The sequence below is a fragment of the Piliocolobus tephrosceles genome, chromosome 13 (assembly GCF_002776525.5).
Source record: "Piliocolobus tephrosceles isolate RC106 chromosome 13, ASM277652v3, whole genome shotgun sequence".
NCBI classification, from domain to species: Eukaryota; Metazoa; Chordata; class Mammalia; order Primates; family Cercopithecidae; genus Piliocolobus; species Piliocolobus tephrosceles.
Window position 1 is genome coordinate 92,026,153 of NC_045446.1, and position 18,459 is coordinate 92,044,611.

The window sequence follows — 18,459 nt, forward strand, 5'->3', positions numbered from 1 at the left end:
TAGAACTAAGAAGTGGCACACTTAGGATTCTAGCTCTGTTAATCTGGCACCAAAGCCCATGTAACCACTATTATATACTAAAATGTATTTGAATGTTTGTTTAACCAGGTCTGTGCTTTGTGCTTTAGCTGCATTTTTTTTAATGTAATCCTCATTATAGCCTCATGAGGATTTATAGTGTAATATGCCAAAGCACTCCAGTAGTCATCTTTAGATGTAAATTCTAGTCTCTATTCTGATACTATGAAGAGAGAAACATATTATAGTAAATTTCTACATGTATGTGCTGGAGTTTGAGGGCTAGTAAGATGATCTTTCTAGTGTTTTCTACCTTTTGAAATTATTAAATTTAATTGCTGAAATAAATCCAGACTCTGGTGGAAATGAACTAACATTGAGCACCTTTTATGCTTAAGGCAGGTGCACATTATCCCTATTTACAGATGAGGAGAGGAAGTTTAAAGATTAAATAATATGACCAACTTATTGAACAAGAAGTACAGGCAGAATCAGTTTCAGCATTGGATCTCCCCCCCGAGAATGGCTTCTACACAGGCAGAGCCTCTGTGACATTATTTTTATTTTTGGGGTTTTTAGGAAGTCTTTCTTCTCCACCATTCTTTTATTCCACCATTAAGTTATCTTAAAACTAGATCGTTAGTTGTCCTTTGCTTACGTATTTTAATTATATTCAGCAGCTTTTACTAAACATTTCGTAACCGTGTACATATTAATGTTAACCACACCATTTCTCTGCCAGCTATACCATGGGCTTTAAAAACTGGCATATTAGAGATATTAGAATGATAGTCATGTAAAAGGAGAAGAAAATGTCTACTATGTAGATTTTAGAAATTATTGGAGTGTATTGTGGAAGTTAAAGTTTTACAAAGGATTTTTGAAAGCATCTTTGAATTTTCTAGATTCATGTTAACTTTATGACTATCCTTGGTTATTTAGAATAATTAACAGAGTACAGTCTGTATTAGACACTTAAGAATTTTGAATGGTTTTACTCTGTTTTAAAATTCTAGCCAGTTTTATAACATATGAAGTTAATAGAGCATGCTTAAAATTGGGAAACTTTGGTGTTTCTTAGTTGACTTATAAGAAATTGCAGCTTTTTTTTTTTTTTTTGAGACGGAGTCTCACTCTGTTGCCCAGGCTGGAGTGCAGTCGCCGGATCTCAGCTCACTGCAGGCTCCGCCTCCCGGGTTCACGCCATTCTCCTGCCTCAGCCTCCCGAGTAGCTGGGACTACAGGCACCCGCCACCTCACCCGGCTAGTTTTTGTATTTTTTTTAGTAGAGACGGGGTTTTACCGTGTTAGCCAGGATGGTCTCGATCTCCTGACCTCGTGATCCGCCCGTCTCGGCCTCCCAAAGTGTTGGGATTACAGACTTGAGCCACCGCGCCCGGCCTGAAATTGCAGCTTTGATCTCTAAGCTGCAAGTAAACATCTGACTTGTCTATAAACACATGGTTTCAAGGCTTTGGGGGAGCCTAAGAAGATCATTGGTTTGAGAGCTGAAATAAGTGTCCATTTATGACACTCATGTTTCTGCAAAAAAGAGAAGCTTTGGATTAAGTTTATCTGAGAAATCTTGTGTAATAGACAAGAACTGAAAAAACAAGAGCTATAACAAAGACTTACATGGTTTACTGATGGTTCACTCAGTTCAGTAAATCCCATGTACTTAAAGTGTTCTTCACGCTGATGATTTTTGGATGGCATTAATGTGTCTGGTTTAAGGATCCCATGAGAGTTCATGATACTCAGTATTGGTGTGAACTCGAGGGTAGCCATAGAGCACTAGAATCATTATAAGGTATTTATTCAATATATTTTTAAGATAGTATTTATCTTACTGTTCTCTGGACAAGACATCAGTATCTGAAATGCCTTTCCTCACCTTCTGTCTGTTCTTGGTCATTATATCAAGCTACTTTTAAGAACATATACAAATTATGCCTTTTATTGCACATGTAGAGATTTAATATAGGAGGAGATGTTTGAAAATATATAAAAGCCAAAAGAACAAATAAATGATCTCGTAACCCATTGATAACATATTGGCTGTATATTTTCAGACTGTTTAACTATAATCTTTGAATATTGCCAAACAGTTCTCTAGTACAGTTATAACTATTTGTTGTTCCACTAGCTGCATATGATAGAGCCTGTTAAAATACTACATTTTTACTACTTTGTGTGGTATTTTGATATCTTTTACCTCTTCATGTGTTGCTATGTAGTTTTTGTTAGTTACAGTTTGAAATATGAGTTCCTTTTGGTTATTAAAGTGACCCTTCTGGGCAAAATGCAGTACTGGAGGATTTGGAGGAAATCTTGTTCCTATAAAGCTACAAATTGAAGGTATACTAATGCTATGTAACCTGAGCGCATTTAGATAGGAGATCCCCAGCCATTGGGGTCAACCTACAACTTCCTGAACAGACATATTTTAGAGCCAGACTTTGAAGGAGCTGTAGGATAAGAGAAGAAAGAGGCATGGTTTGTACAGGGAGATGGAATACAATGGATATGATATGTATACTGGATTAGAAATTGATAGGACACCTTCAAGAGAGAAAAGAAGCTGGTGAGATAATGGGTTCAAAATGAATGTTAAGCCAGGAGATGGATGAAAGAGGAAGGCAGGTTTATTGTCAAGGGAGGGGAAAGACTAACATGAATTGTGTTGAAGATGTGGCTTGTGCGGCAGGGAGTACACTTTAAGTAAGGTGTATGTGAATGATTGGCCAAACTTGTTATTGCTGAGTATAGAAAGTAAAAACAGAAATGATATGTAAATAACTTAATATTGCTTTTGTGATCATGGAAAACTAGGAAGAATTTGGGAAAGGAACGATGAATACCTTTGTTTTCAGTTACATAAAAGATTAAATTTATTTTACTCCTCTTTCTTGTTCTGTTGCAACTTTGGACTCCAGTTAGAGACTGGATCTCCGTTATTCTGTACCTCACATCACCTGGCATGATGACTTTGCCCATAGTTGTTGCTCAGGAACATTCATTAACTAATTGCATATATGAAGAAATACAGATTACTGGAGCATATCTTTTCACTCCTCTACTGATACTTGCTAAAAAAGAGATTTTGAGTAGTGTGTTTTTGTTTTTGTTTTTGTTTTTGTTTTGAGACAGAGTCTTGCTCTGTGGCCCAGGCTGGAGTGCAGTGAGGCTATCTCAGCTCATTGCAACCTCCGTCTCCCGGGTTCAAGCGATTCTCTTGCCTCAGCCTCCTTAGTAGCTGGGATTACAGGCATGTGCCACCACGCCTGGCTGATTTTGTATTTTTACTAGAGACGAGGTTTCACCATGTTGGCCAGGCTGGTCTTGAACTCCTGACCTCAGGTGATCCTCCTGCCTTGGCCTCCCAAAGTGCTGGGATTACAGGCGTGAGCCACTGCACCCAGCCTGCTTACTACTTTACACAGAAATTAGAGGTATCGTTTTAGTGTCTCTTGTCTTTTGTCTGCCAACCAAGAAGTTTCAGAATGTTTTGATCTTTGGTCAAGTAAAGTATTGCCAGTCAGTGTCTTGGGAGATTTTAAAGTGATGACATAGTGCTTAGTTATCTTAAACAGCAAATTGTCGAGATATAAAATCTATTCTCAAATAGTTTAGTTACCAAGTTAAGCCTGCATTATATAATGTATTTGATTGTCTAATGGTTTCACCCAAATCTTTTTCTCCCTTTAAATGACATCCTCAAGTGTAGGGATTCTGTCTTCTACTACTCAGTTTTTAGCCCCCACATGTCTATAGAATTGTGTATGGCTTGCAGTAATTTAAAAATACATGTATTGGCTTAATTTATGCTTTAAACCTTCAAACATTAAAAAAAATTAAGTCATATTAAAAATATTAATAGAACCTTGTCAAATTTTTTACACGTGCAAATCTTTTTTCAATGAAAACACATACATCCAAATAGTATTTTTTTTTTTTTGGAGACAGAGTCTTGCTCTTTCACTCTTACTGGAGTGCATTGGCACGCTCTTGGCTCACTGCAGTCTCCGCCTCCTAGGTTCAAGTGATTCTCCTGCCTCGTCTTCCTGGGTAGCTAGGATTATAGGTGTGCACCACCATGCCGAACTAATTTTTGTATTTTTAGTAGAGACGGGGTTTCACCATGTTGGCCAGGCTGGTCTCGAATGCCTGACCTCATGATTCACCCGCCTTGGCCTCCCAAAGTGCTGGGAATACAGGCTTCAGTGCCCAGCTGAACATGGTCTTTATTCTTAAGACTAGAACAGTACTACTTCTCAACAAGGGATGATTTTGTCCCTTTTCTTCCTGGGTACATTTGGCTATGTCTGGAGATATAGTTGGTTGCTAGAATCATGTTAAGCCTTTTTTCAGCCAGAGGGGTTTAGTTGAAATGTACTTGGGTTCTCTCATTTAAGTGGTACAGAAATCACATCGCTGTAATTTAGCCCATGGTTTCCCCTTGCCTCTCTTTCAAGAATGCTTCTCCAGTCTCTCTAGCTGGCTAATTTTATAGATTATTCAGCACTCCCTTCAGAGGCTATCACCTTTGTGTGTCCTCCTCTGTATCGCTAGGTTGTACCAAGAACCTTTCCATAAACACCCTAAACCTTTTTCTATCCTCTGTCATTTTATATTCATTCATAGATCATTTTATATTCCTTTCTAACCTCTATCATTTTGTATTCAAGTTTTATCTTTATGGATCTTTCCCACTAGAAGATAAGCTCCTCCAGTTCAGGGACTATGTGTTATTCATTTTGATGTCAGCAGTACTTGGCACTCAGTAGGTGTTCAGTAAATGTTTTAGACAAACCGTAGCTCAGATAATATTGTTTGGCTTAGGTTTCGTGTGGTTTTTTTTTTTTTTGGTGGTATGGAGAGGGTTGGGATTGTGGAGAGAGAAGCTGATTGACAGGAGACTTGAATTCTAGTTCTGCCTGCATTAGTGCCATCACCTCAGGCATGGTTGAGCGGCCATTGTAAGCTTTAATTATGTACAGAGTGAGGGAGGATTGGGCTACAAAGGTAAGAGGAGGAGTCATCCCATAAGCTGTGTATCACAGCTCACTTAACTGAGGCCAGACAACCTTATTGAGCACAGCTGTGTGTCCAGGAATAAACAGGCTTCAGTGTAACCGCCAGATGTTTTCCCCATAACTTAAGACAACAGATTAGAAACAGTAGTTAATAGGAAATCCCAAGCACCTGGGAGTCCAAATGAAGAGGTCCTTTCACTTACCTGTGAAGGAACTTTGGGCCTATACTGTCTTTATTGATGGCCTGGATAAGTGAACTATTATTGTATTCAATCTGGTTCATATATAGTCTTCAGTAACCGTTTCTCACATGGCTAATGAAAAGCTAGCTGTAAGATGCTGATGAAACAGCTTTTGTAGTGAGTTGTTTTTCAGCCTCTCAGTTGTTGACCTGAAAGTAGTCATAGATGCTGCTTCTACCAGTGACCCCGATGTTAGCAGTTGTTGGGGAGGTGACAGGTAAGGCGGTGGCCATGTGCCTGTCACTCTGGCCTCTGTAGATTAGCCTCATTGATTTGAGAGGTAAGTCTGGGTTTTGTCTAGGGAAAGCCAGGCTACTCTGTGAGTCTGAAAATACGTGTTTTAGTCTCATTGTGGGCCCTTAATTAAATGTCCATTTCTTTTTGTATAAAATGAAACAGTTGGTCAGGTGGTCTCCAAGTTTCCTTCCAACATTGTATTCTTCTGTGTAAGTTTGCCCTTCGATTTCAGCAATTCTATTTTTGTTTGCTTAATCACCAAATGAAGCCATTCAAAAGGTTAAACTATTGAGTGTTTCAAAAGATTCAGATTATGCCTGGAACATAATGGAGTAATCTGAATATATTTGAGTGTTGGCTTCAATTAGTAGAAGTAAGTTGGGCTGTCTTTGGGTAATTAAAGGGAAACTTAACAGCCTTTCTTGGAAATATATGTATGCTGGGTTTTTCCTCAGAAATACAGGAGAGGAGCATCGTATCTGTTAGCTGCTGTGTGGAGGCTGAGAGAGCTCAGGGAAACCTTCCTAAGAGCAGACGTTTGAGCTGGCCTCAAAGACTTGACAGGAGAGAAGTGGGGATGGGAAAGGAATTGAAGGCGGAGGTACTGTGTGAACAAGGGCATGGAGACATGACATAGTGATCTGTGGCTGAAGTTTCCTTTCCGGTGTGAAGTGTTTTTTATATTTTGAGAAGTTTCCAATTTTCCTTTTCTCTTAGATTTTAGTCACATCTGCACGTGGACTTCATCTTTATAGACTGAGGTGTTCCAAGTCCAGTTAGGCCTACTCTTTGTTCCATCCCTTAAGCCATTTTCATAGTTCATCTTTTGTGTAGCAGTTACATGTCAGTCTTGAGCAATAGTGACCACAATTTTCCACAGTATCACAGATATGAGTGACCCACAGATGGTGAAAGTCACTGCCCACTCTGCCACTGCTCCTCCCCACCACAGTTGTAGTGGACAAAACATTTTATGAAAGCTCTTACGTGTATAGAACTCTGTCTTCTTTTTAAAAGAGATAGTAGAGAAGTCATCTTTCTTTTATATTTCTTAGCTATGTCAGTCTTCTCACCTTAAAATCCAAGAGTGTTTTCTGATACAGCATTAAAGTATCAGTTATTTTCTATGCATTTATTATACGTGAATTAGAAATTCACTGAAGTGAGTTCTGTGGATAACCAAATTGAGTTCCTGCTTCAGGAACCTTTCTCAGTAATTATTAATCTTTTTAGCTATTGGAAGAATTTTGAAAAGAATTTCAATGAAACTCCTAATATATTTGCTGTACTCAATTATCTTTCTCCCAATTTAGTAAAGAGCCTTTTTACTAACTTTTTAGATTCCCAGAGCTTGAGTTTATTCTTAGTGAGCTGCTAGGCATTTGACATCTGACATCTTAATGAGAGACTAGAAGAATATTCCTCTCCATACAGAGGAACTCTTAAAAAAAAAAGAAAAAAAGTCCGTAAGACCTAGAAACCTGTGAACACACGCTCTGTGTAATCCTCATGTAAGTAACACTAAAGATCCAACCTGCTAGCATGGGTCTCATAGATTGAGGCAGTCTCTAAGTGATCATGTTATTTAATATTTACAGTGTAACCTTTTTAATAATTTCTTTTTAATGACCATGACTGTGACTATTAGTAACATTTTCTACCAATATCCATAAAAATTCCCCTCAAAAAGGTGATAATATATTTCATAGTATAATGGAATTTCATAGTCATTTAACTTGAGAGATTCAAAGAAGAAAGCTGTATTTTCACTGACAGGATCACTTTTCACTGCAACTTAACAGAAAGCAAGTTGAATCCTAGTTTTCAGCCTGAACAAATGTTCTGATTCTGGTGACCTAGGGAATTCAAAGTATCTTTGTACGATTATACCACGCTGTGTTCTCTTACTGTCTCTCTGTAAACACGTTAAATCCAGAGGAGACAGCAAGGAGACATTTAATCTGTATTTATAATTTGGTATTGAAAGACTACTGACTCTTCTAAGTAAGCCAGTCCTATAAGCTTGATTTGTATGAGTGTCTAGCATTTATTTTCTTTTAAAAGAATTATACATGCATGTGTGTGTATATATGTATGTGTGTATATGCATATATACAGAGAAAACACAGCATGTTATAATCATACAAAGAGATATTAATGGAAGAATGATGGGTGACTATTGCAAGAATTTTGGCCATGATTAAAAGAATCCCATCACTCTTTTGCCACATATGAAATCCACAGATCTGGTAAACCGCCTTAATATCTGTCATAGTCCTAAATGTAAAATTTATTCATTAATTTATTATTATCACCAGTAACCTTTATTTAGCCAAGGATTCCTTTACTTACTTTAAAGTAATTTGTTACTTATTGGTAATTTAACCCGCAGTGTGTTACTAACATTTGAAAACTTGAATGTTGCCATAAATATGCAATGAATATGGTTTCAGGTTTGTAGCTAAATATGATTCCCTCACAGCACACTTATGCGCCAAAAGACTGAACAGTGTTGACATCAGGTATTATTTTATTTACTTTAAAAATGGTTATATGGATAACATGCTTTGTTTGGCACAGCACAGTAGGCAATCAATAGGTGAAGTATTTGTTCCTGTTTAATGATGGCCTATTATATATCACAGGTGCTAAGTAGAGGTTCAGAAAAGTCAAATTACTTCACTGAGATTGGGTAACCTAGCTCCCAACTTAAATAAATCTAATGCCTTTCCACCACTGTCCTGCCCTCTCTTCTGATGGTGGAAGCCCTGAAAGCATTAGCCAAGTTTCAAAGTTATCTAAATAACATTTCCTAAAATGACATCTAACAAATAATGAAACATCAAAGTAAAATAGATGTTTTGTATCATTTATTAAGTAGTTAAGACTGTGCTTAGTATCTATTTGTATAGAAACCATGTCATTATTTGACATACATTATGTATAGAATATGTAAAAGTTAAATTGTTTTATGTTTTGGGGTCCCTCCGCAAGTTATTTTACTAACAATATGAATCTTTTTAGATGATTGAAGACATTCTGTAGTGTTACCAAACTTGTTAAAGGTAAGTGGTAAAGAATACAGAAGGTTTCTTTTCTGTTTGTATTATTTTCATCAAAATGGCTGGAGGAGGAGTGGGTTGTGTCAGCAGTTTATGTTACAAGTTCCATATACACTTTATTTTGATGAAGACCATTTGCCCACTTAGCTAAGAAGTGTTTAGTGTGGATTTTCCTGACTCTCTTCCTGGTGATTTACCCTTTGGGAAATGTTTCCCTGGCTGTTAGACTTGTGTTGTATTAATATTTTGGGTGGCTGAAGCCCTGTTACGTTGTTAACAGTTGAAAATTTGAATGTAACCATAAATATACAATGAATGTGGTTCCAGATTTGTAACTAGATTCCCTCACTGTAGTCGTATGAGCCAGCCGATTGAACAGATCCTTATTTGGAAGCCACTGGTGTCTGATGTGGCCACAGAACACTGATTATAACGTTTGACTGCCTAAACCTGTCTTCCTTACTGGTCCTTGGTTGAGAGCATTACTCCCAAGTCATGTCATGACAAATGAGGTCAGAGTTGGTACCCATCACATTTGTTTCATCTTCACACTTTTTGTTTTTATTCTGTGCCTAGACTGACAGTTATAAAATGAAAAGATAATACTGCCAGTGTCTCTAACCTGTATAAGAAAGTTCACTTCTTTTTGACATCTGACATGTAGTAGTTCCATTTAAAATAGTATTTGCTCAGGAATGTCAGTTTAAACAAAACAGTAGAACATGAGAAAACCACTAGCCATCTTTTGAAGAAGTTGAATTCCTAATTTGGCTCATTTGGGTAAATAAGTGTCATATTGTATGTAAGGATCCGAGATTATGAAAGAACATGTAAAACTGCTAGGTCAATTATTTTCCTAAAATAACTGTTATTTGGAAAGATACCCAGGTGTGCTAATAAGTCTCCCCTGCTAATTTTGATGCAGGTTGTTTGGGAATCACATTTTGAAAAACATTCACAGTAGACTTTCTGTAACTAAAATTTCTCAGGGCTGTTTTTAAATTTCTTTAATTTTTAGTTCTGCCATTTCTGTTTTCTTCCCTTTTCCCGGTAAGGTGATTATTACAAAAAGAGCTAGGTGGACCTTGTAATTGGAATTCTAGTCTTTGTTTTCAGTTCATATTCTAATGACATCTATGATTTTCTATATCATGAAATCAGGACAAATACAATTGTTGAACTTTTGGGAGGAATATTCTCAGTCACTATGGCATTAGGAAAAGATGTTCAATTTTGCTGAACATAACTTCAGATAAACGCCATTTGGAATCAAGATTGAGAGAACTGTGTTTGCTTCAGGAAGCCTTCACTTGAGCTTTGGCATTATTCTCATGGCTGGTCCATCCTCATCCCTTCCTTAGGGAGTAATCATTTCTCAGGGGAGATGTATTATATGTAAACATGTCAGCATGTCACTTTTTTTATTTGTCAGCATGGTTAAGTTGTGTTTAAATTGGTTTCATACTTGCGGGCAAATGTTAATTTTATCAAACCTAAAGCTATAGGGTCAGATTATAGTGTGGGGTACAGTTTGTAGACTTACCATAAATGGTCATCTTTGATTTTATGAATTTCTGCTCATACTTGTTCATAATTTTAACTCATTAACAGCAGTGATAGCTTAATTATTTAAATTTCAATTTAAGATTCTGATTTCCTGTAATGCAGAAACCGTATTACCATAGAGTCAAAATGTATAAGTCTTGTCATGCATATCAAGGAAATATAGTATATGCATAATCACTGAATTTTTGAGGTTCTAGAAATAGTCCACCGTGGGCATATGCAAATATAAAAAGCATATAGTTGTGGTTTAGGAACTGTGGCTCATGGAAGGATTAGATTGAACAATGTATCATTGTTCCTAGAGTCAATTAAGCGTGTAGGTTTAGCTAGTTTGGGAACAGCCTCTAGCATGTGACTCCCTAACACTTGCACAGCAAACACGGGCTTGATAAGTGAGCAGTAAATCTGGGCTGACTGCCCACTCCCACTATAGCCATCGTAGTATTTTGAGGGTCTGACAATATTAGAAGCTTAAAACATTCTTCACAGCATTTTATGTTATTCCTGGTTTTCCAGTTTTAATCTTACTGTTTCCTAAAAGTCAATTTTTCTTAATAAAAAAAGAAACTAGTTGGTCACTTGATTTCTCATTGAATATTAGACTTTGGGGTCTTAAATATATTTAAGTTAAATTTTCTCACTTTTCTTCAGGGAAATGGGTGACTTGGTTGCCCAGATGTTATCTTTGTTCACCTTTATCAGAAAAAATTCAGTGTCTGAGCAGGTCACTATCATCAAAAGCACGTTCTCTTTTCCCCTTACAACACAATGAAGACTTTTTTTTTTTAGATGGAGTCTTTTTCAGTTGCCCAGGCTGGAGTGCAGTGGCACGATCTCGGCCCACTGCAAGCTCCGCCTCCCGGGTTCATGCCATTCTCCTGCCTCAGCCTCCCAAGTAGCTGGGACTACAGGCGCCCGCCGCCACGCCCAGCTAATTTTTTGCATTTTTAGTAGAGACAGGGTTTCACCGTGTTAGCCAGTATGGTCTCGATCTCCTGACCTTGTGATCCACCCGCCTTGGCCTCCCAAAGTGCTGGGATTACAGGTGTGAGCAACCGCGCCCAACCAAAGATGGTCTTAAAGGTGTGTTAAGGGCTTAAACACTTGACAGCTGCATTTTTTAAAAAAGTTTCTAATTATGATATTAGTAGTGTCCATAAAAAGCTTCTATTTATCGTTTGTAGATTATGTTAAATTCCTGACGCCTAATTTGTGCCATCTGACATCACGAAATCTTAGCAGATTTGGAAGGAACCAGTTTGTTAGGTAGCTGTGCACAGGTACAAACGATCTGAGATTACACTGCTGGGATTTTGTGAAAAATCGATTTTACAAGTTTTTTAGTTTAGAAGAAACGTATTTTCAAAAACGGGTTATGAAACGAGGACAAAAGATACAATATAGTTAGGTTTAAGTTTAAAAACAGCTTCATTCTACTGATACTAGTTCTAGATTTTAACGAAGATGGAATCGTTTTACAAACAGAGTTGCAGAGGATGCTTAACTCATATGTCATTCTTAAAACAATGTAGATGATCAAATCTCAAAGTAGTATCTAAGGCAGTGCTTCTCAAACGTTAACGAACACACAGAGGATCTCATTAAGCTGTAGATTCTTCATCAGTGGGTTGGGTGGAGCCTGAGGTTCTGCAGTTTTAACTAGCTCCTGGGTGTGGTCAGTGCTGCTGGCCCAAGGCCCACACTCGAGTAGCAGGGATATGAAAGAATTGATAGTATCCGTTCTTTGAGGTTTCCAAACCTTATCACAGTATCAATGTTAATCTCTTTCTTAGTATATTATTTTTAGTAATTTATTTTACTAACCTACATGAGTACTAACCACCTGCTAGTGCTTTCACAAATTAGCATTATAAAATTATAATCCTAAACTTTGTAGATGTAAGAAAGTCATCAGTGTTTTCATTACTGTAAAACCCATATTGATTATGTTGTTCAGTGTTCCTTAAATAAGGGTTATAAATTCAGCATTTGAAAATAAAACACACAACCAAGAATTTGAAGTGTGTCTTAGAATTTATTAGGATGAGCTTTGACTAATACTTAAGAAATATTGTTTATTCTTTGCTTTGGTTTATATTGACAGATCTGACTATCTACGGCTTAAGTAAAAATTGATTGTATGGAAAGGTTTTTTAGCAATTAATATTTTGTGGCATTTGGTTATAGGAATGAGATTTTTATTTTATTTCCAAATTATTATGTTGCTTCTCTTCCCCTAGGAGCCAGTATGTCTACACTTGCTGAGTTCCTTTTCTAGTTCATTCTCTCTCTGTGTTTGTTTTTTTTTTTTTTTTTTTTTTTGCTGGTGAGGTATTTATTGACAGGTCGCAGTGCCACACAGGTTCTCAGAGCCCAGCCAGCCAGCAGGTACCCAGGGCGCAGTGCTCGGCCTGTGGCAGGAGGGTCTCCATTCACATGTCCAGGCTTCTAGAAGTTCATTCTTTCTCTAAGCTGATAGCTCTCTGCAAGTTGAAGTAGTGGTCCAGAAACATTTTTATCATTTCTATTCCTTGCCTTCAAACCTGTAGTGTCTACCTACTGCATCTCTTCATTACTTATCGGTGAAAACCAAACTCCTTCTAAAGCTCTTAAACTAGGCCCGTCATCTTCACTTAAGTGAACTCTTATCTCATTTTTAACGAAACATATTCTTGGCCCATTCACCATGAAGTTTTTCTATTTTAAATATTGGGAATGAAATATTTGAGGGCTTTTTGTGTACCAGAAGTCACAGTCCCGGTTGCTTTTATATATGTTGCTGAATTTAATTACCTCAACTCTGGAAAGTAAGTAAATAAATCAACCCCACTTTATTGAAGGTGGAGCAGATAGATAAAAATGGCCCACACAATCCAGATTGTCACTGGCAGAGCTGGGATTGTAATATATGTCTGCCTTACTTTTCCACAGAGGAGGCTTCTAAAAGGAGGAGGCTTCTAGGTCTTTAAAAGGCTGGATAGAAATTAGGTGCTTTGTGGACAGTTGGGGAAAACATTACCTCTGGAGAAAGAGTAGCCTCAAGAAATGTGGCAGATACTTCAAAAGAATCAAAAATCTATATTAAGTTTGTATAGAAGACAACACTTGATTTACATAAAGGATTTTTTTTTTTTGAGACAGACTTTTGCTCTTGTTGCCCAGGCTGGAGTGCAATGGCCTGATCTTGGCTCACCGCAACCTCTGCCTCCTGGGTTTAAGCGATTCTCCTGCCTCAGCCTCCCAAGTAGCTAGGATTATAGGCATGCGCCACCATGCCTGGCTAATTCTATGTTTTTAGTAAAGACAGGGTTCCTCCATGTTGGTCAGGCTGGTCTTGAACTCCCGATTTGAGGTGATCCGCCCACCTTGGCCTCCCAAAGAGCTGGAATTACAGGCCTAAGTCACCGCGCCCAGCCCAGCATATTTTTTTAAAGCTTCAAACCACCAACTTAACCACGTCGAAATAGTAAGCATAATACCGCCATAACCAATTTCTCTCTTTACCAGTGCTATCAGTTAGCAAATCACGAACATTGTGTGTTATGTATAGTATATGTAGCTTTCTGTTCTGACAGCAGAGTTTATGTGCTAGTTCTGGATTTGTCTTAATAGATGATTTGAAAAAGAAATAAAAAAAACATTTAAAAGGATTCTGGTTTTACTGACTGATTATTCTCTGTAAAAATTCTACTCGGCTAGCAGCAAACTATCATTTTAGAAAAACCCTTTTCTACTTTGAGAGCAGTGAGATGGAGTGACAAGAACTCCTGAGCCAGAAGCTAAAAGACGTGTTTTTAATCCTGATGATACCACGTAACTGGCATTGCAGTTGCCAGTAACACGAGAACTTGCTTAACTTTCAGCAGCCAATGAAGTTATTTGCTTGCTTTCTTACCTCCTGTTACAGTGGAAGCAATGCTTTGTATCCTGTTCCTTCCCGCTCTCTGAAGGATGACTGTGCCCCATCAATAATCCCTTCGCACATCTTCAGCTACTTTGTGTTCACATTTAAATACTTGTGTCCCTTCCTCTTGAAAAAACGAAAACTCATAACCATCTAGTTAGTTTTTTATTGATTTCCTGTGCACAACTGAATTTGTCTGCTTCTTTACTTCCTACTCACTGTACTCTCACTGTCCCACTGAAATGGCTGTTGTCCAGTGTCACCAATAATTTCTGTATTGCTAATCCTAGTAGGTCTGCAATCCTTATTTGTGATTGCATTTTTGGAAAAGGTAGGTGTTGCTAAAGTCAGTAGGGCTACAAAGATGTTTAGAGAAAGTTTGTGATGGCAAAAGAAAATAGCTTTCTTTTTATTAATTTATTTGATAAATATTTATTGAGCGCTTTTCGAGTCATTGACCATATAGTACTAGATAAAATGGACAAAGTTCCTATTTTTCTAGAGTTTATGTTCTCATTGGGGAAAACAGGCAAACAAAATAAGTAAAATATTATCAAGCAAAAATAAAGTCAAGCAGAGGGAGTTAGGAGTTTGGATATGGTGAATTTTAGATGATATGGCCAGCAAAGGCCTTACCAAGAACATGACATTTGAGCAAAGACAGGGAGGTAAGAGAAGGCACCATTGTGGGTATCTGGAACGAGTGAACCTGGCAAGCAATTTGTTTGGTCTTAGCAAAAATAGTTCGTTTGTGATATGCGATGTTTTTGTAGAGTCTTTGTGGTTAAAAAGAAGAATTTTGTGTGTGTGTACAGTTGACCCTTGAACAATATTGATATGGCCTGTATGGGTCTACTTATATGTGGATTTTTTTCAATAAATATATTGGAAATTTTTTTGTAGATTGGTGACAATTTGAAAAAATTCAGATGAGCTTCATACCCTGGAAATAATCAAAAAAATTAAGGAAAATCTAGGTGTCTCATGAATGCGTAAAATATATAGACAGTAGTCTGTTTTATCATTTCCTACCATAAAAAATATATAAATTTATTATAGAAGTTAAAATTTATCAAAACTTTTACACACCCCTGTGAAGCAGAGAAGAGTCATGGCATTAGAAGAAAAAGTTGAATTCCTTGATAGGTAGCTGTGATTGTCACCATTTCAGACAAACGATTCATCTTGTAAACAAAGGATATAAACTTAATGGTATTGGTATTGACAGATACAATACAGTACTATAAATGCATTTTCTCTTCATGGTGTTCTGTTCTGTTCTGTTCTGAGACAGGGTCTCACTGTGTTGCCCAGGCTGGAGTGGCATGATCTCAGTCCACTGTGTAACCTCCACCTTCTAGGCTCAAGCAGTCTTCCCACCTCAGCCTCCCAAGTATCTGGGACCACAGGTGTGCACCATATGCCTGGCTAATTTTTTATATTTTGTGTAGAAGTGGGTTTTGCTGTGTTGTCCAGGCTGATCTTGAACTCCTGAGCTCAAGCGATTCACCTGCCTCAGCCTCCCAATGTGCTGGAATTACAGGTGTGAGCCACCATGCCTGGCCTTTTGTGGTTTTCTTAATAACATTTTCTTTTCTTTAATTTACTTTATTGTAAGAATATAATATATAAATACAGCATAATGGACTGTCAACAGTAGGCTGTCAGTAATTAAGTTTTTGGGAATCAAAAGTTAATGTGGATTTTCGACTGCATGGGAGGGTTGGTGCCCCAACTCTTGCATTGTTCATGGGCCAACTGTATACTGTTGCAAATTGATAAAACATTATTTCTTTATCATAGTTTAATCTATAGAATAAATGAAAACAAAATATTCTAAAGTTAATTTTATTCGACATTTTCTTTGGCATCTAAATGGGTGCATTTTTTTTTTTTTTCCCCCGAGACAGAGTCTCTCTGTCATCCAGGCTGGAGTGCAGTGGCGTGATCTTGACTCACTGCAACCTCTGCCTCCCGTGATCAAGCAATTCTCCTGCTTCAGCCTCCTGAGAAGCTGGGATTACAGGCACGCACCACCATGCTTGGGTAATTTTTGTATTTTTAGTGGAGATGGGGTTTCACCACGTTGGCCAGGCTGGTCTCAAACTCCTGACCTCGTGTTTCATCCACCTCGGCCTGCCGAAGTGCTGGGATTACAGGCGTGAGCCACCGTGCCTGGCTGGGTGCATGTATTTATAGTTGGAAATTTAGGTAATAGCGTCTTTATTCCTTAAAGAGACATAGTTCTTTTTTTCTCCCAGGCCAGGCACAGTGGTTTACACCTGTAATTCCAGCACTTTGGGAGGTCGAGGTGGGCAGATCACTTTAGGTCAAGGAGTTCAAGACCAGCCTGGCCAACATGGTAAAACTCCATCTCTACTAAAAATACAAAAAAGTTAGCCAGTGTGGTGGCACACACCTATAATCCCAGCTACTTGGAAGGCTGAGATCACACCACTGCATTCCAGCCTGGGTGACGGAGTGAGGCTATCTCAAAAAACACACAAAGAAAGAATTCTTCTCCCATCTCCAATAAATAATATTTATTTAAGTCCCATTCTAGCTAAAGCCTGTGATTCTTTCTTAGTGTATTAGTGGTAAGATAGAATTATTGATGAGATAGCAGTCTGGATCCATTTCTGGAAAGCTAATGGCACAAAGCGTCATTTCTTTGCCGTTTACATAGTTATCAATAGGATGATTAAAGAAGAGAGAACTCAGATTTGAAACTTAAAAAGCTACAAAAAACAAAACAAAACAATGATTTGACCATCCAGAAGTAAACACTGTTAAAACATTTTGATGTTAATTCTTTCTATATACTTTCACTACACACACACACACCCCACACACACTTTAAACAATTAGCCTTATCTAGTACATACTGTTTTATAACCTATTTTTAAAAACTGTATTATTAATATTTTTCCATATTACATATTCTTCTAAAACATATTCAGCAGCTGCATACAGTCCGTCATATATATCCATGTTTATTTAACCAATTTCCTATCATTAAATGTTAACTGGCTTCAAATGTTTGCTGTAATAAATGATACTGAAGAGATGTTTATATATAAAGTTTTGATTACTTCTGCTATTAATGCAGGATACTTTTTCAGGTAGTTTTATTTGTATAATGTATCTAGTTTTTCTTTCATTGAAACAGTGAAACTTTGCTACAAGAAAACTTAGTACTTACTGGAAGTTTATTTATCAGATAATGTGCTAGATACCTTGCAGTCTTACATTTTATAGTCTTTGGCTGTTTTAATTCCCAACTTTATAGATTAAGAAATCTATATGTATACATGTATTTCTCAGTAATTTAACAATTATTTAGAAAATGTTCAGCAGATATCATAGGGCTTTGTGTAAGAACATGTTATTCAGCAGCCACAGGAGAAAATGAAAACTTACAGATGAAGTTTTAAATTCTGCTTTGGCCTTGGAGTATATAAGAAGACGAGTTTTGGGGTTCTGTGGTGTTTTACCTTAAAAAGGGGTTTTAGGCCTAAAAATTATGTTATTTGGCATTCTTATCTCTAGGGGAAAAGTGTATGACTTTCTTACGAATCTTGGGTTTTAGTCATATGGTTACTCTTTTAGTTAACAAACTGCATTGTATCTTTTCATTAGAAGTGGGTAATATTTATCTTACTAATTGAAGATGATTTCCTTTCACTTAAAATTCCAGGCATAACTTTTTCAGATGTTGCACTTATAAGATCTAAGAGGTGAAAGTTGAGTGATTTAAGGGTGAAAAATGTCTGTTGCAGAGGGAGGCTGGTGGGAGCAGTGAGATTCGGTGACTTAATGCTTTTACAGAGCTCTCTTGGCACCCTTTGATTATGAGCCCACAAGATAAGAATTGTTTTTGGAACCTGGTATTTGTTTCCTAATGCAGTGGTTTGTTTTGTCTTAGTCACATCGATCAGACAACAACATGGCAGGACCCCAGGAAGGCCATGCTGTCCCAGATGAACGTTACAGCCCCCACTAGTCCACCAGTGCAGCAGAATATGATGAACTCAGCCTCAGGTGAGTGAGACACTGTAATTACAGCACAGGAAATAATGCTTATGCATTGGTAAAAGTTGATGTGGAAAACAGTTATTACTCGTTTACAGAAACTGGGGCATGGGTGATGTTTATTGTCTCTCCAGTTTCATACGGAAGACATAGTCTATTTAAAAATAACATAAGCTATATTATTGCCTTGTATAGTCGTTAATGCATAAGGGGACCAATAACTGAAGCCAATGGTTCTTTAAGATCTGATTCTGAAGCGAGTATCTCAGATTTTAAGTTCTGTTAATTTTGACCTATTTGGTTTTGTTCTGCTACTTTCTTAGGTCTCAGGTATTTGAGTTGAGTTGAAGTTACCCTCTTCC

General features: G+C 37.5%; 1 protein-coding gene across 3 annotated transcripts in view; it reads left to right on the top strand.

Annotated features, from left to right (window-relative positions):
• Positions 1-18,459, top strand: part of YAP1 (Yes1 associated transcriptional regulator) — a 123,417-nt gene that overhangs the window by 37,146 nt on the left and 67,812 nt on the right. For all 3 annotated transcript variants that reach the window (XM_023208110.2, XM_023208108.2, XM_023208109.2), the window contains exon 3: positions 17,991-18,106. In XM_023208110.2, the coding sequence (XP_023063878.1) occupies positions 17,991-18,106 (116 nt within the window). The remainder of the gene's footprint in view (positions 1-17,990; positions 18,107-18,459) is intronic.